This window comes from Mytilus galloprovincialis, chromosome 4 (assembly GCF_965363235.1).
Source record: "Mytilus galloprovincialis chromosome 4, xbMytGall1.hap1.1, whole genome shotgun sequence".
Classification (NCBI taxonomy): Eukaryota; Metazoa; Mollusca; class Bivalvia; order Mytilida; family Mytilidae; genus Mytilus; species Mytilus galloprovincialis.
This window is the reverse complement of record NC_134841.1, coordinates 65,337,653-65,357,170: the sequence shown is the minus strand read 5'-3', so window position 1 is coordinate 65,357,170 and position 19,518 is coordinate 65,337,653. Positions and strand designations below refer to the sequence as shown.

The 19,518-nt window shown below is 30.1% G+C and overlaps 1 protein-coding gene across 2 annotated transcripts in view; it reads left to right on the top strand.

Moving 5' to 3' along the window:
- The first annotated feature begins 271 nt into the window (after positions 1–271).
- LOC143072711 (zinc finger protein basonuclin-2-like) overlaps positions 272–19,518 on the top strand; it is a 51,107-nt gene continuing 31,860 nt past the window's right edge. The window contains exons 1-5 of one of the 2 annotated variants that reach the window (XM_076247800.1): positions 272–385; positions 1,911–2,098; positions 4,807–4,937; positions 5,879–6,090; positions 13,146–13,248. In XM_076247800.1, coding sequence (XP_076103915.1) covers positions 6,076–6,090; positions 13,146–13,248 — 118 coding nt within the window. In that variant the 5' untranslated portion in view covers positions 272–385; positions 1,911–2,098; positions 4,807–4,937; positions 5,879–6,075. Of the gene's footprint in view, positions 386–1,910; positions 2,099–4,754; positions 4,938–5,878; positions 6,091–13,145; positions 13,249–19,518 lie in introns of those variants that run through there. The other variant, XM_076247801.1, reaches the window with a different exon arrangement.

The window sequence follows — 19,518 nt, the reverse complement described above, 5'->3', positions numbered from 1 at the left end:
TATTTTTATACTAACAGTACTCTTTGGCTAGTAATGGGCTGAAACTTTTAATCAGTTTTAAGAGGGGAATTCAAACTGCAACTAGAAAAAAGTGTTTAGTTCAGGAGAAATTTGAAAAGGAAAAGCCTCTTTGATAAGCATAGATGGACAACTGTACCATTAAATGCAAAAAAGATATTTAAATGCAGACCAGAGAAAACTTGAATTTATCCATATATTCAAAAATTTGTACAATGATTTTTTAACCCAATATTCTTATATTTTTAGAAAGGTGACTCTTGAAAAGAGAATGAAGAAAAGAGATGTGTTGCATTCTGCATGATCAATGTTAACCCTCCCTTATTTGTTTGATAGTCATTTATCTGCACTCCATTTACTCTTCATGGTAAGTCAAAATCTTTTCAAAAATTCATTTGTTTAATGAATTTGTTCATTTTACAAGCTTTTAATTCTTTCTACCAAAGTTTGCTCAAGAAAATAAGTAAAAAAAATCCCTTCTAGGACAAGGTCGCCACCCTATATTAAGCAAAAAAACATGTTTAAAAAGGTTAACAAGTTTGCAGTATAAAAAAAATAGGTTGTACTTAAAAGCCTTAAAAAAGTATTTTTTTATTTTTAAGTGTTTGTCACTGCAGTAGTAAATTAAAAATTAAAATGTAACATCAATAGAAAAGTTTTTATAGTCGTAAACAAATTGGTTGCTTTTGGTTAAGAAATTGACAAGACATATGGTCATTTCATGTCTGTTTCATTATTCTTCTTTGATCTTGTTCTAATTGTCGATGACAAAACATAAATCGGCTTTAAACCACTATAGATTGAAGGGAGGGTATTTGTCCAACAGGCCTCTAAAGATTGGTGACAATTGATTATGTATAGATTTTTATGGCAGAATAATGAAATGACATGTTTAAAAATTGATCATTTAATTAGTGCTTTACGATTTCATTACCTGTAGGACGACTTAGTGTGACACGAACCTATCAAAGCTACTTAAGGTATTTGTGTCCCACATTAAGGCCAGGCCAAAATAAATAATTGGCATTTATGTTTTATTGACAATAAGGTTTTCATGCTGATATCATTTGTTTAATATCTTCAATTATTGAAAAGACACATGATGAAATTGATGATGACTATAAGCTTTGATTTGATGCCAAAAATAAATTGTTTTAAAATGCAGAAAGGTATAAAGTGCATTTAGTAATTGAAAATGGGATGATGCATGTACTGTCATTAACAATTTACTATACAAAAAAAAAGAAATCAAAATGGAGATCATAACAGCAGCAGACAACGTTTAAAATTAACTTTTATATAATAGATAGTTTAAAAAAAGACAAAACTTTGAATGAAATAATATTGATATTTGCTGTTCCTACTTTGTCAATTGTCGATTTGGTCTACAATTTAGAAAATAAATATTAATTCAATTAACCACGAATTTGGACACAATGACTCTTATTTTCATTCACAACTTTAATACTGTCACTTTCATTGACAAACTATCAGAGACTTAATGATTTATCTGTTGCAATTTAATGAAAATAAATTAATGAAAAATAAAATTGTATAGATAACTTTAATCATAATTCATTTGACTGTGACAAAGGCTTTGAGAATTGTCAACAGGGCCGAGAAACATTATAGATTTTCCTTCGTAAAATGTATCGGTATGTTTCAATGGTAAAATACTTCTATTGACTGTTACGTTTTTTGTCACCAATCAAATAAAAAGGGGATAATAAAATTAAGCTGGCTAAACTAATTACGAAGTTTGTCACCCAGTATTATTACCATGCTGGGGGTTTAATTAATCACAGATAATTCTTCAATGAAGGATTTAGATATTGAGTAATTGTTAGTATAAACAGAGAGAAATGTGTCCTGTTATCAATTATTGATTGTAGAATCGTTTCTGGACTGTCATTGGGATGTTCCCAGCTCTGATACAGTGACAACTTTCCAATGTGTATTCCTTAGCAACAATCTTCTGGTGGAGTTTAAAAACAACTTGTTGATGGGACAGAACTTTAACAAAGTTGAAATGTGACAAAAAAAGATCCTAATGAGTAATTATTACAGTCAAATGAAAAAGGTAGGTGTGAATATATATTTTTTTTACTATGTCCTTTTGATAAATGATGAGAAGGATATAAATCCTTACTTTTACAATTTTTCAAAAAATTGGGGTAAACTTTTTTTTCTCAAAGTTTCTATTAGCTTAGCATCACATTTTTTTCCCTCTTATATAAGTATTTTCATGATCATTTATATAAACGACTGTTTATCAATATCTTTAAGTGAATGCAAAAATATCTACTTGTTGCCTCCCTCTATAATTCCAAGTAGAATTAATTTAAGATACACAGTTATACTAACTTTCTGCTCAAAAAGCTTTTTATTTAATATCATACAAATCTTTACAAGATAAAATATGTAATTATTAAGACAAAAAAAAGCAAACACATATGAACAAAGCAAATAATCAAATAATGAATGAAATTTAACAATTGATAAAGAGAAATTTATCAATTAATCTATTTCTAGTTTATTGTCAAAGTGCAGTTTTTTTTAAATATGTGCTGAAGTGATTTAGAAATAGAAAATTAAATTGATACTTTATTTAAATCCTTTAAATAACAGAGCCAAGGCCAATGAAAAAAGTTTAAATCAATAGGAAGAAATGTTAACTTATATTGACGGATGCATACCCTACTGAGCCATCCTACCAAAGTCATTTTTAAGAATCGATAAAACTTTGAATTTAAAAAGAAGTCCTCAGGTGTCTTTGAATTTGAAATAAAAAGTGTCATTGTAGGATGTGTTAAGAATGTCATTGAGCATGTTTTATACTTTATTGAAACAAATATCATAATTGCCGATAGTTTAGCTTAAACATATTTCATTGTTCAAAAGGACAAATGGATCAAACACGCACATCTCCTTATTATATAATTGCTGATATGATGAAGAATATTCAGGCATAAATCACTGAATAAACTGATTCACATTGAATCATTATTATTGAAATTGATAACTGTTTCTAAATATAGAATACCAGTAGGCCAATTTTTTTATTAACTATTGGTATATCAACTTATTTCCAGTCAAAAATGATTGATCACAGATATCAATCTTTATGATTCAAAGAATACCAACCAATTGTCATTTAAGTTGTCTTTTGTAAAATCTTAATGAGTTTCATCATTTTTCAAGAATTTAAGTGTTATGGCTGATCTTCGATACATGTCGTTAAATTTGTTTGCAACCTTTTTAGACTGAGCACAATTATGAGCTGGACATATTGTATTGACAATGGTCTATCAGTGAATGAATACAGTATGTAGACTTCCAGATTGCTTTCTTTTTTTCCTGGTATCTGTCTCAGTAAATTATACCTCTCGTTTCCTCTTAACCATAACTACTCATAGGCGGATCCAGGGGGGGCCCTGGGGGGCCCGGGCCCCCTCTTTCGTTGGAAAAATTTGGTTGATTATATAGGAAATCATTGAAGCATGACTGGAGCGGGCCCCCTCTTAGGTCAGTCAGCGGGCCCCCCCTTAGGAAAAGTTCTGGATCCGCCACTGCTACTATATCCTACACTAGTAAAATACTATAAATATCTCAAGAAAATTAGGTACAATAACTAATATTTGGTAAAATATTACTAGAAAAAAATCAGGTTTCTTTGGGTTGTTGGGTTTCTGTCTTGTTGACCAATACCTTAAATCTCCTTTCCTTCATACCAAATGATACAACTACCCATATCTAATAAAATACATCATATAAGCTTTTTATACTGCTGTTTTGAATATCTCCTACATGTATGACTTCACTGAAACCTATTTATCCAATTCCCTGTTTCATAAGCTCTTTCATTATTGCATTCTCTGTAGTCCAACCTAGAGCCATATGTCAGTTCTCAGGCTTCAAACCTCTTCCTGATATAGATATCTCAGGTTGAATACACATTTGTTACATAGATGTCAATATAATAAATTCTCTATCTATAAACAAAATTTAAGAAAAGACTATTAAGATAATCAGTGGAAGTTGTTTCCCCGGTTTCTGTGAAATAGTATTGTTTTTTTGTCAATTTAAAATATGGATGAAAAGGGAAACAAATAAATATTTATAACTTAGATACATACACATCTTAGGATTATAATATAATTTGCTTTCCGATATGTTGGATGCAAAACAATCTGAACTACTTCTGAACTCTATAAATTAAATTAAAAAATAGAAAAAAGAAAGGATAGTCAGGTTTGTTTTTAGTCGAATTTGATCCTTTTTTTCCCATCATAAAATTTCCTTTTGCCAAATATTTATGTCACTTGATAATTATAAAAAACTAAAAAGAAATCAGGCTATTCTTCTGCTTCTTTTTAAAAGGAAAAAAAAGAAAAACAAGATGTCGAAGCACCATGTGGATTTTCTTTCTTCCCCAAAACTTGTGTCACTACAGGGATTAAGAAATTGCATGTCAGCCTAGTATATTATCTAAACAGTTAACCAGCACATTAAAAAACTGTTACAATACCATATGGTAATAGTTATTATTAATAATTTTTATAGTTAATTAATTAGCAGTGGTATAATAAAGGGAGACAGTTCAAGTAGCCATGACTTATGTAGTTCCTATCCTGCTGTTTAATCTGACTCATGTCACTGATAGGGACATGGCCAAATAATTTCCTTCATCCCTTGGTAGGTGTCCCATAGATAACTGTGTGATAGGTTACAGCAGCTGTAACCCATTAAGAGTATGAAGTGTCCTATTTCATTTTGGTCATTTTCCAGGCTGCAGTAAGATTGTCAACAGGTCAGATCTTTGTCAATCTCCTCACAGTCACCAAGGAAACCTGCAACTTTCTCAGGATTTTAGTATACTGCAGTTTTAGTAACATATAGAAGTTACTTCGATTATTTAGGTAAGACATATTTTATTTGTTTATATTTATTTGCATATTTTATAATAGATAATGTTGCTTTTTTTCCATCCCCATACCATAAATTAAATTTTAAAAGTTTGGAGAATTTATTTTATTGAAGTTGTCATGTTTAAACTGATTTTTTTTTCAAAAATGAAAAAAAAAACTTGGTTTGTCATCTAAAACTATGTCTATGTGCACGTGATTATAATGTAAAAGTCTGATAGTGCATTTTGAAGTAAAACAAAGGCTTTTGTGTGTACATACAATTTTTATATATTTGTAAATTCTTGTTATTATTTCCCTTTCTTTGAAAATACAAATGTAATATGGAATGCCAAGAAACTGTCATGACTGTCAATCTGAGAACAAACCGAATAAATTCATCTTATATTTTGGGTTGAAATTAAAAATAGATATTGAATTGACAAATTAAGAAACGGGGTAAAAAAAAATGTTCAATCAAAGTTCTGGTTTTATGTTTTACCTTTCCATGCTTGGAGACAATTAAGTGGAGTAATTTTCCATGACAGTATTAATTATTCATGCTAATTAGATTTTTTTCTTTTCCAATTACTGTTTAGATTCATTTATTATTTACTTATTTACCTAAAGATTGTGCTTTTAAAGAAGAAAATGTCTTTCTGGTCTCTTGGTCAATGAAAGTCAACTACCTTATGAGTCCCATGGGAGCTGTATCTCTAATTTGGTCCAATAAAACAATACCAAACACAAACTTTCTCTTTGGTATCAATAATAAAATGGAATTTTATTACATCAAAGAGACCTCTGACTATAAGCCATTTGGGACACTTTTTAGAAACAGATGACTTCATTTCTTAACCATATGACTGATATGAAAGAAAAGATGTATTTCTTAGATAAAGGAGGTAGATAAAAAGTAGCCCTGTGTTTAAAAATGTGTACATCATCTTTGATAGATGTCAGAGGCGCAAGCTGACGATCCTCAGTGTGCTACAGTCTAAATTTGGAATCACATTGGCAATCAGGGCGACTGTGAAGACGCAGAAGTTGTGTGTGGTGACTTGTGTATATACAGGAAACAGGAAGGAATTAAAAAACCAAGCTGACGATCAAATCTCGTTGTTGGTATGTGGATAGTAGTGTCCCATCAGAAATGAAGCCATTGGAGGTACTGGTCATTATTTTTTTATTTTGTCTTTATATGTTGTCTGTAGAAATTTAGAAGTTACCGTATTTTATGACAATTGACTACCTGTAAAATTTTTAATTTTGTTATAAATATGACAGTTTTAAGTTGAAATTTATAAATTAGTCTTTTCTTTCATAAAACATTTCCTTAATTAATGAGCTAATGTTATTGTTGATTATCATCACGATATTGTTGTTTTGGTTTTATCACTTTTTGATGTAATATGTGGGAGTGTCTAATTGTTCAATCGTCTGTTATGAGAAATTAGTATGGCTTGATTGATTGATCGAAAAGGAATTCATTTCAAACTCATTTATGCATAAAAAAACTCCCTGTTTTTTTTATAAAGTATATTAGCAAATTATTGAAAATCATTTGAATTTTTTTTAATGTTTTAGCTGCTTTAAAAGGGAGACATGTTTGACCAAGCTTTTAATTATCTTTTTTTGTATTTTTCTATTTTTTTAAGCCGATATTTTAATTACTATTTCTTTTTTATGCATGTTATTATATAAATTTTATTTTAATTTTTGTAATTATTATAAAAATCTATTGCAATTAATTACATGATGAAAAAGTTATTTAGATATTTTTATTCAAAACCATAAAGATAGATATAAGTGTTATTAGTTGATAAAAACTAAAAGATAAGCCTGTCCCTGGGAGAGATCAAAGGAAGAAATCTGATATTTGCCCATCTCTTTATGTCACTAAACAGCTTCTGAATTTTCATTAATGGAATTTCTATTTATAGAGGTCATGTGATATTCATTCACAAGAAACAGATAACACTGCACATCCTCATTGAGGCACCATAGGGTTAATATTAAAGATAATGGGAATATCATGTAGAATGTTAATTAGCTCAAACAGTCACAGGGTGTGTTTCTTGTCAATGCTGTCTTTAGATCTAGAAAATTTGTTTACTAGCTTGTAGCATAATTATTCACTTTCACAAACACCAAAGACAAAGGCTGTCAAATCTGGGAACAGTATATCTTTATGTTCCTGATCAAATTCAGAAGATATGATAATTTTTCACAGATGTCAAAACTTAAATTAAGGTTAAATACTAATTTTTAAGTTTTTTTCTGTATTAAATATACAAACCATCACTAACAGATTCAGATTCATTTTCCTAATACAGAGCACCTATTGAAATATATTATAAACAAAGAAACTACTGATAAATTCATTTTCCATAAAAATTTCTTAAGGTAAGACAAAGCAATCCGCAATTCCAATATCTGGGCAATTGTCGATTAGGCGAAAAAATATTTTTTTCACAACTTGAATAGACTCATTAAATCTGACCTATGGAATTCAATGAAAGCTTTATGTGATCAAAAGACTATAGTCACAATATCCAATGTAAAAATAAAGCAATACTTAGTTTATATTTTCTCTCTTGTTTGTTTGTTTGTAAATAAGATTGTAAAGATGTAGGGTAATCTTGATTGTGACAACAAACAAACAACACAAGTTAACCAAAGTAGACATTCAGAGGTCACCTAAATGCTTTCAACCTTGAACTCTGTTGGTTTACCTTTTTTCTACAACTTTACAAAGTTCTACATGATGCTATGAATTGAAACATACATAATTTTGATTTTTTGTTACAGATTTTAATTAAAAAATTTAAAGATCATGAAAAACATTAGGTGTCTTGTCTTTTTCTATTTTGTTTTTAAATTAAATTTGTTTTGGCATTTTTCTTCACAAATATTAGAGTTACCTTTAAATTTAAAAGTTTTCACAGTTGGAATATTTTTTTCTACATGTGCTTTGAAATAAATAAGATAAAGTATATGTATCCCCTCTACTTTAAGCTAACTGAATTTAAATAAATTAAACCCACATTGTCCTTGTCCTCAGTATTATGTCACTTAGCTATCTTTTACATTTACCCCCTGGGTTGCCTCCCTTGTATTTTTTTTTACATCTCCCTATGGTTACCCCTTCTGCACAGTAGTATCCCATCCTTGTATCTTTGACATATAATAATCTAGCAGGACATTAAACTTGAGATATGTTATGGTGTATGATATAGGGTATTATCTTACACTACTGGGAGATCAGTCTGCCAAAAAACTTTCTCCTCAAAGTCAAAAAAGTTGTAATCAATTTCATAAAAAAATGGAAGTTGTCTATCAGCCTCTATTGTATTATTCTGAAGTTATCTGACTTTGTATATCTAGAGTCATTAGGAGGTGTTGTAAGGCCCTCTTTTGCCTGTTTGCAAATGACAATTTGTCCCTTAAAGTTTTTTAGTGTATGGTTTGATTTGAATGATGTGGCCGCATGCATTTGAAAAACTCTCTTAACTTTTGAAGCATAAAAACTGGAACAAATGTTTCTGTAAGTTTCTAGCATGGTCCTTTGTAAAAAAAGAAATACAATTTTCCTAGGAGAAAGTATTTGAACTGAACAGTTTTGCCCAAACTAGAACTTTTACTTTTTTGGCATACTAAGAAAGAAATTTTGTTTCCACCCAATAAATTGCTAAAACACAGGTATTCATTTGCTGAAATAATCTTCAGTGTCTATAAAAATCATGTCATTTTGGATATCTAGTGATTTCTTTCTATGTCAGCAGATTTTTATCTATATTTGAACACATATTATAAATCATTAATGCAGTCAGAATTTCACATGAGGGTGTACTGTCATGATTTTCTATAGACATCAGACAAGCTCGCATGTTAATCCGTACTAAACTTTTTTTTAATAAGCAAGAAGAAGTCGTACTTGCCCGTAAATGTGCATTAAATCACTAGAGCTAGGTGGCCATGGTAGATGTTAATTAAAAAGTCTGTTGGTTTTTCTAACAGGCCTAAATAGCATTCAGTAAACTATTTAATTCAGTGATACTGTCTCTTATGTGGATTGCCATAATGGAACGATTATTACCCTTGGCGCTTATGTAGCTATTCAGTTGTATTAATCACTTATCGAAAAACAGTGCCATCCAAGAGATTGTCACTTAATGTCGAGATATATTTGTCGTAAACACACATAATGTGTCCCCACATGACAACGAATTTAAGCTATTGAACGGATTATTGATTTCACCCCTTAACTCGTTGCGACGTTTGCGACCAAAAGTGACATTTAGAATCTCTATCATTTCTATATAAGCTCTATTATTATTTAAAATTGTCCTCCGAGTAAAGTGTCCCTTGAGTATACTGGGTTTCTCACTCATTTAGCGAGGGCAATTCAATCCTTCTGTAGTCAACTACGATTCTTTTATCGCATTGATTATTCTCTGCGACATCATAGTTTTTAACTGTTATTTAAAGTTTCATATTCAAGATTTAATATCCCACGGGATGGTATATACTTCTTTGCATTGTCAAAATAGAGAATGAATTTTATCCTGGGAATTTACACAAATTAATAGTTCCATTACATCTCCATCATCTGTCAACGGCATGACAAGATCCTTGTAGAATTCGTGAAATCTCTTTCCAGTTTCCAAAACCACTGGTTTGTCATTCATTTGGGTTTGTTAAGTGAATTGTTGACAAAAATGAAGCAATTTCCAATGTCATTTTTCAAAACTGACAGTCATTCCTACACGGCTTTGAATATCTGGATAATTTCCTTTCAAAAAAAGATGAATCAATGATATTTTGATGAAGAGAACAAGTGACATTTATATTGCTGAATCTTGAGACACTTATTGCATTATCCAATTAATGATAATTAATTCCTTGTGGATCATCAAGTATTGGCTATCATTAGTGGAAACATAAATTGTTGCTAAAGTACTTCCTGTTTCTAGATATTGTACATTAAATATATTTGTAAAAACTGGTATAAATGCACATTTATTATTTCCTGTGATGTGTGATTTCCCATTGTTGAAAACCCTTTCATAACTTCCAGATGTACCACATCATCATTTTAATGCTTTTCCTTAGTAAAAGTTGTACTTCCGGTACATGTTTTTTAAGATTTTTTTCTTTTGGTCATACTTTTTCTGTTTGAAGCAAATGCTTTGATGAAAGAAGTAAGGGAAGCAGGGAAGGGACCCAGTACAATAGAGCCATATGTGCAGTACTCTTAATTTCATTTAATACTAGAATTGGGAAGGAAAAAGATCCTTAAAGTGTGGTTTAAAAAATGTTAGGATAATATGATAAGAGTTGGACACCAATAGATTAAGGTTTGAAACAGCCACACAGATTTAATGTAGCTATTTTAGGATGGCATTCTGAGAACAAGAAGGACTGTTATAACAATGTTAAATTTAAGAGGCCATTTTAGATTATTTTATTTATTGTATCCAGCATTTTGAGTGATTTGACAAACTCACCAAATTGAAAATGGTGAAGGGTTTTATTAAAATCAGAAATTCATTAAAATGTGTTTACAATTATACAAAATTCTTACATTAAATTGATAAATTAAGCTATTCAATCAATTTAGAGTTGCAAATGATATTAGCCCATCTTGAAGTAAATGGACAGAACTTGGTGTCAGAATTGACAGGAGAAATAGAGCAACATTTGCCTGCCATCATGAAATAATAAAAAATAAGTAGCAATTAAGTGCATATCAATTTTCAATTGCAATAAAAGAGTTTATATCGAAGAATTATAATAGAGTTTTCCTTGAAGATGTACAGCTATTTAGGGCGTCTTGGCAAGTCATGTGAGTTCTCAAGCAACACACACATGGATCCCCAAAAATCACTACTTGAAATGCATCATGAAGAATATACTTCAAATGTGAAAATTGTCTATAGACAAAGTGATGTGCCACATACATTTCAAGAAGTACTTTATTTTACATTTTCTTTACTGAGTGTCTATCTGACTAAATGCCAAAAAAATCAAATTTGACGAATTTCAATCAAGTTCTTTAGACATGACATGAAGAATTATGGCCATTGGGACTTTTGGGGGGTTTTGGGGGATCTTTTCACTATTTGTCGTGCACAATTTGATTACAAAATATTGGCATGACAATGAAAGATTTTAATAAATTTTTCCCAAGTTACCTAATTGTTCCTTCTTAATTGTTTTTACACAAAATTGAATACAGAACATCTGCAAATTTTGACAAGGCAATTTACTTAGTAAGAAGCAAGTCATGTCAAAATTATTTTATATTAATTGGCACAAGTACACATTCACCTCCAGATATAATATCAAATTCACCTGGGTTTTTTTTTTGGAAATAAATCTACGTCATCAATTCTTTTTTTCAATATCACATTAATTTTTTTTACCGCCAACTGTACACCCAAGTTAAATAACAAAATTTGACAGTGTGGAAGAAAGAAGCTATACAACTCTTTAACAACATATGTTAAAGCTTTCTGGCAGAAAATATCGCATAGGATGTGCATAGCTGCTAATTCACTGTCATGCGACTCCAACTTGAGAATCTACCAGATGATAGAAAAATTAGTTTCCCAAAACAATAAGTGCAAGGTTGATGAGTGATGTTGCAGTAGTTGAGTCAATTGTAAGGCGATTAAGGCGTATTGAAGATATACAACATAATGTCCTCAAGATCGGTAAAGTACCTTGTTGTGAGAACCGGAACTTAACAATTATACAGATATTGACTGTCATTAAGTTATATAGCATATAGCTTGACAGAGACTCTTATGTTTGTCATTGTCTCCTCGATAGGTCCTTTGCATGATGCATCACAGTCTTTGATGAGGCAAAACATTTCGGAAATAATTAAGTATAAATCACATAAAACACGATGGTAAATTACAGCTGTTTGATGTTTTTGTGGCAGTGCTTAGAAACACACTTTAGACTTCCATCCAGACTGTCATCAATTTTTTGTTTGTCAAATGTAACTAAGGGATTGTGGGGGAAATTATCTTATTTTCTCATGAATGAAAATACCTGAGGGAGCACAACATACAAAATGTTACACTTTTCATACAAATTTTTATACTTTATGTACAAATTTTGATACTTTTCATCCAAATTTTGATACTTTTCATCCAAATTTTTATACTTTTTGTACAAATTTCTATACTTTTCATTCAAATTTTTATACTCTTTGCATTAATTGTACCATTTCTTATAGTCAATTATCAAAAAAAATAATTTTTCTTTAAGATTTATCTTTTTTGTCTTTACTATTCTTTCAATTAATCAATGATTTAAAAAATCCTGTAAACGCATTTTACATTGTGTTCGTGCTGCTTTCTTCTATTTTCCAACTCTTTCCACACTGGATTTAAGTGAAGAAGATAAACAAATAAAAAATGAAGTTTCTTCATTACTTGTGTTTAAAATAACTCAAAAATTAAATAAATATTTTATTAATTGATTTTTTTCCAAAGGTTTTGTATTATTCAGTAACTTTTTCATCAATAGTGCAAGCATTAATTGATTAGATTTGATTTATCACATGTCTCATTTGTTACAAACCAAAGAAGTTTAGAAGGTACAGTGTAAACAATATGCTTGGCTATAATGCAACTGTTTTAAATTAATGGGACTTAAGCGATAATGTTTCAAATATAAAGATACAGCCTCAGCATGGGTTTCCATACATGTGTGAAGTAATTTGACTCACATGATTAACTTTTCATGCTTTTGTTGGACATTTTATCTCTTCTTTTCTAAGAAACTTCATCAGTGAAAAGAATATTGTCTTAGAGAAGTGTATAAACTTTAAATTTCATTGGACAAATTTTGGAAATTGACATAAAAAAAATTTATTGACTTTAAAAAATTAGAAAATCTGAAGATCTATATGGATGCTTTCATTGGATGATGGGTTTGAAATGAAAGTGTGCGACTTTATTCCGAAACTTGAAACTTGTTTTAAGATTAAATGTTTGTTATTTGCTTGTCACCTTTCATGAAACAAAATCTCATTCTGCACAAGACTTTCTAAAACAAGCAAAGATGAAAACTTTAATGGAAGATAAGAAATTTAATCCATGGATGTCATCTTCGTTACTGGACTATACAAAAATGGACCAATATAAGAGAGTCATGAACTTTGTCAATTTATCCAATGCATTGACGCCACGCCTTTGTTTTCAGGCTATCAGATGCACTGTACCAAGCTGTGCTTGTGAATGTTTCACGCCAGGCAAGGACAATCTAAGAAACTGTGAATCCTGCAAGCATGGATGGGTGTCACATGGTAAGTTGTTTATTTATTAACTTAGAATATGTTAGTTATACATTTAGATGACTTTGTCACAGCTCAGTTGATGATATCCGAAAACAAGTAGCTAATTTTTGGTAAGTTCAAGTAAACTGTTTTCTGTTAGTTTGACATTTTTACAAGAAAAATGAAATCTATTTGGAAATATTACAGATTTTTCTGGTTTCAAAATTTGTCTAAGAAGACTATAGATTTTTGTCCAGAAGATTTTACACTTATAGTAAACTGTGTTTATGGCCAAGTTTACATGGTCCTGTTTTTCATGCTGTATAAGTTTGTTCTGAACAAGTTTATCCTCTACATATTTTGAAAATTAAAAAAATTTAGGATCAGTTGTCATCGTGTTTCAGAATGCAAGTTAATCAATTTCAGTTTCAATATATTGAGAATTGAGAAATTCATAAAAAAAAATCATAAGTCAGATCTTAAAAGTAAAAGACCTGAAATCACACTGAGGTAGTTGAGAATTTAATCAACAGTTGGACTTTCGGTAGCAACTACAGTTCAAGGTACCAGTGTAAGAAGATAGGCATAGTCCATATATCAGCAATGTATATAATCAGTATATACCATGATTGAGAGATAATTTTTTAAATGTAAGAAAAAGAACTTACCATAGCTTCCATTTATTTATGTCGTGTGTATCATGCATTCTGGTTTACAGAAAAAATGGAAGCATCCAACCTAAATGAAAATTCCATGTTAAACCCATGAAAGTTTCTAATATGGATCTTATAAAAATCTTATTAAATATAAATTATATATAGAACAGATAGGGGGTTTTCAATTACAGTTGATTTTAAGATATTGATAAAGGATTACATTTACTTTGAATTTGATTTTTGTCTAGTTAGCAAAATTCCTATTGATATTCTTGATAGTTGATTTTTAAATATATTGATGGTTTTCAAAGAATTATTCCTTTCTGTGGATTCATAAGTATTGGTGATATTGTATACCAATTTTTTGTGCATTCAGCTCAAGCACTTATTCAAATGTTCCAAAAAGAAAAATATTTTAAATCCTTGAATGCAGTTTTTGACCAAACCAAGAAGCCAAATATCAACAAAAACACAATTTTTCCTGAATCCAGGAAAATAAATGAGTAACGCCTCCGGGTGCGAGAATTTCTCGTTGCATTGAAGACTGTTGGTGACCTTCTGCTGTTTTCTGCTCTATGGTCGGGTTGTTGTCTCTTTGACACATTTCCCATTTCCATTCTCAATTTTATCACAGTAAAATTATTTTGCTGAAAGTATATTAGAGTCAAAGGATATAAAAATGCTAAAAGATTACATAAAGAAGTTGACATCTGCTGAACAAATGGAAACTCTAAGAGATGTAAACTATTCTTTATGTCTTTTTTCGAAATGTGAAATTAAAATTGACTGACAATATTTTCTTTTGATCCAAAGATGTTGGACAAGAGATAGATAGAAAAGTTCTACATTCTGTCTATTTAAGTCACACAGAACTCTACTAACTGTTTTAAAGCACCACAAAAATGGCTATAACCATACATTTGTATTGTTTGTAACATGTGCACACAATAGTGGTCCACTTTAGAATACCATATCGTGTACTTTTTGTTAGAAACAATTGTCTTTATTCCTTTGATGTACACTTAAAAAGCCATGAAATAACAATACACCTTGCAATAATGGCTAAGTGTAACCCAGGTGCCTCTTTCTTGAATTTATATGGTCGTCTTGGAGGTAAATGTTTACTGAAAGCCTTTTTTTTTAGTATTCAGAAGTTTTGCTAAGAAGATAGTAGCTGGCTTAAAGTAGTCTTGGTTTGAAAGTTTTTGTACTTCTACTTTTCTGTCAGTCATGAAAGTTATCATTAAAACTTTGCTGAAAGTGGTTGCCCTGCCTTTTTTTTTTTAAATTTATTGATAATAAAAAAGGGGGGATGAGACACAGAGAATGTATTTGACAGTTTCTAGAAAATTTAAATATATTTATTAGTGCATTGTTAAAGATTGCATTTCACCAATAGACAGTACCTAGTACTTAAGCAAATGTAAATATTTGTTAAAACGAGAATGTTCAAGATGGTTACATGAAGTCATTCGAGGAATGACAGCCGTTTTGTACTAATGGATTTTCATTGATATTTTTACTACTAGTTCAGTGAGTAAGTATAATTTGTGGAACTATTATCAGTATCTAGAGTTACCCCACCATCACTAAATCAACGTAAACTGTTAAGTGTGCTGGAACATCAGTCCAGATGTCTTCAATAGTCAACTACTTCAAACTGGAGAAATATCAGAAATTTTTTTATTACTCGACAATTATGCTGAAGTCTTTGATGTCATATTTATACCATCTTCCTTCAAATTTATAAGATGTGATCATGTTTATGCACAAAAACTAAAGAGATTTCCAGGTGTTTTCCGCTGTCAGCTGTGCCGTCTGCTAAAAGATTTTAGAGAACTGTAGGACATGATAACTGACAATCACTTATTTAAGGTTGATGATAACCTGTAAAAATTATGAAAAAAGGAGCGTATTTTACTGTAAAACCTGTTAATAAACCAAAAACTCTTGCTTTTTTTTTTTTACAGTAAAACCTTTCTCTTTTTTGTCTTTCTGTTTTACATCCTTGATTTTTGAAGCAGTGCTGCTTTGCAACAGAATTGAAGCAGTTAGACATTTAAGAAAAAAGAGGTGTATTCAAAAGAGGCAATTGATAACCATTAGTCAAAAAGAAGCCAATATAACAATGGCCATAAGAATAATGCCAAAATAGACAATCAGTAGTCCACAAAACTCAAAATTGAGCAACACAAACCCCTTATGACATTTCATTAATTTAGATTGTTTCATATTTGACAGTAACCCAACAACAAAAACCTTTTAAGATTAAACCTGTACAGTAATTAATCTTAGCTTCATCTTTGAACGTTAAATGATTAATAGTAATCTGATACTATAAGTCCTTCCTTTTAAGTCTTTAGCTCCAATTTAATTCAGTACAAAAGATGTCAAATGAAACTAGACATTGAAATAAAATGAAAACTACTTTCCCTTAAATTAAGTAAAGACCAAATTGACAATTTGCAGACAAGCTTTTAACTGATTTCTCTTGTTAAATAGAACAAAATAAATAAAGTCCTTTAGCAGTTGAGTTAGTTATTAAACTAATCCAGTTAATATGAGCTAATATTATTTTAATGTTTAGAGAATCAGCAAAATTGTTAGCTATTATTGTATTTGATCAATGTAGAAGATTGCTAACGTCCCTTTGGAAGCTCCACGATCATTAAATAAAGATCAATGGCCTTGTTATACTATCATAGCATCAGAGAAAATGGAGACAGTGGAGAAACCAAGTCACACAAATAGTTATAACTGTTTGTATTACATATGGAACCATTTAAAATCCAATTTAAGACCAGTAATGCAAATTTGTATTATTCCTTTGTTTTAAGTTAAGTTTGTGAATTTATTCATGAAATATTAATTTATGGTGTTCGTAAATCATACAGAGAGCTAAGGCTTTCATGATGTAAAATGTTAGGGACCATGGTCCCTTGGGGAAAGTATTTGGAAGAAATGATTTAAAATAGGGCTGATGTAAATTTATGTTGGCAATATTTCTTTAAAAAAATCTGATTCATATTTATTTGCATTCAGTAGCATTTGTTTATCTTGTGGCCTTAAGCACTCAGCATTTCCTTTTCAAGGTGTGTTAGGGCTATATGTCAGATGAGGACGTTTGTCCATGCATAAATTTGTTTGGTAGCAGTCTGCAGTAACACATCTTTTATTTAGAAAAATTAAATACTAAGGTAAGTTTGGAAAAAAAAAATTTAGACAAACAAAGTTTAACTTTTTTTAAACACATGCCTCTCACTAATCATATTGTTGGTGGCCAAAAACTTTAGAAACAAAATTAGATCCAGAAAAATACAAGATATGAATGTTGCATTATAAGTTATTTAAGTTTGCTTTTGTTTGACTTTTGATTTGTGTGGTGGATTTTTCATTTCATTGTTTCTCTCTAAGTAATTATAGAATCAAAGTTTTGCTGTGAAAATGTCAATGAATTTAATTGTTAGTCTATGTTGACTGTTAATGTATTTGCAGTTTATGTAACATTTAGTCATTGTATATGTCTTAAATTGTCAATTCCATCTGCCTTTATCATGATTATTGAGTGAAATTTGTGCTAAGTACAATTTGGAATTTAATATTCTCTTAATTTTCATAGATTTAACTTTTTATAACAAACACTCTCTTCAAAGATTTATTAAAATATAAGCCTAAGAAAAATAATACAAGTCTTTTATAACTTTTTATTAAAACAATTGTTTTGTTTTAATACTTGTTGCAAAAATTAGCAGTTTTCTTTAGGGGGATTCCTTTAGATTTTATCTCTCTTTACTGTATAACATGTGGATAAAATTTATTGCTTTTATGAAAATTATGACACAAAATTCCTTTGGTTTGAAAATTGACAGGAAGTTTGCTAAAATGATTATATTTTTTAACAGTCCCATTTCTGTCATAAATGTGATAAAATAAATGACACCGATTAGTAAATTAAAGGCAATTAACAGATTAATTGACACCATCTTCAAAGACGTTTACTTTTAGAGATTATCTTTAAGTATGACATAAAACTTAAAATCTGTCACATCATAATCTCTAAAACCAAGACATAAAACTTATCTCATAGTAATATGGTGTCTTTCGATAATTTTTATATCTTTTTCACACAATTTATGAAAAAAACGGGAAGATATAAGAGCAAAAATTAATAAAAATGGTCGTAATACACAAATCCCTGATGTCCTTTTATGGTAATGGCTTATCTTTATAATGTTTGAAACCGGAACCTGATGTGTGACATTTAAATTTCTGCAAGCTCAGAACATGCAAGGCTTAATTTACTTTGATAATTTTTGCAATTAATTTATTAAAGCATATCTTTATTACCAGTGTTTTATTACATCATGATTCTGTCAAACTTACTAAAAATTCCCCTGTCTTTCATTGTGTGGGTTGGCAAATCTAAGTGTGTTTAAGTTAAGAAATGAAAGCTGACAGGCAGATAGATTCATTGATTTGAAAACAATTTGGGGGGGGGGGGGGACCATCTTTAAAAATATTATTTTCTGACTATTTCCACATATCCAACCTCCTTGCAGTACTAATTCATGAACTAAAAACCTAAATTTCAAAAAATCAACTTTTACAGAATATATTGGTTAAGATGAGGTTGTATTTATCTGAAATCCTTTTTTATTCAAGAAGATTTATTATTTATATATTTTTACTTTCTTAAAATAGTGAAGATCGAGGGACTTTTGTGCAATGTTGTAAAACAACATTTTTAGTTTCCATAAATGTCTCTGGGAAAATGTTTAAACCTTACACTGTATAATTTTCCAATCACTTTCCATTTTATGTCAACATAGAAGTTCCTGTTGCCCTGTCTCCTCCAAGACTTTGAGTCTTAGTGGAAAATGAAATATATTGATGCATTTTCACAAATCTTTCAAGTGTTATGGGAACATTATTCAAGTTGTTTTCGAGAACCAATATTTCAATAAGTCTTTGAGGACACTAGCTGTTAAAGTTTATGGTTCCAAAGTTCTGTTGAGAGCCATGTTTCCTGTCGCATAAGTTAAAAGAGTCATTTATCGACTATACTTGACAAAAAGCAAAAGCTATTGAAAATCTGCCGTTTCAGGGGACACAATAGTTTATGATATTTAAACATTGTGACATTTAAATATAGCTGATTTATTGATTTGGGAAATGTTTCTTAACAAAAACCGTTTTGAACATGATCAATTGTTATTTCGTGGTGTTCAATATGTTTGAATAAAGACACTATGGACAAGGGAAGGACATTATCTAAAGAGAAAAGTGACACATTTGTTGCGTAATCCTGGATTCATTTAGATTATTTTAATAAACATAATATCACCATTTAAAATGATTATGGATTTTCTTATCTTTTTTGGTATTAAAAGCTTTAAAATGCTTGTCACCTCCATTGAATTATGATGCTGATAATTTCTATTTGTCAGGAAAATATGGGACATGTGTTTTTCATTCAGATTTTAGTATTTTCCCACCAATTTTTGTTTTAGCAGTGACAGACAAAAAGCATTATAAAAATCCCCAGAGACTTTCTTCCATGTCACCTACTGTTTTTCAAATTGACAGAATGTGATGTTTTTGGTTTATTGACCCAGATGACCTGTGAAGAAAATAAGTTTGTCAT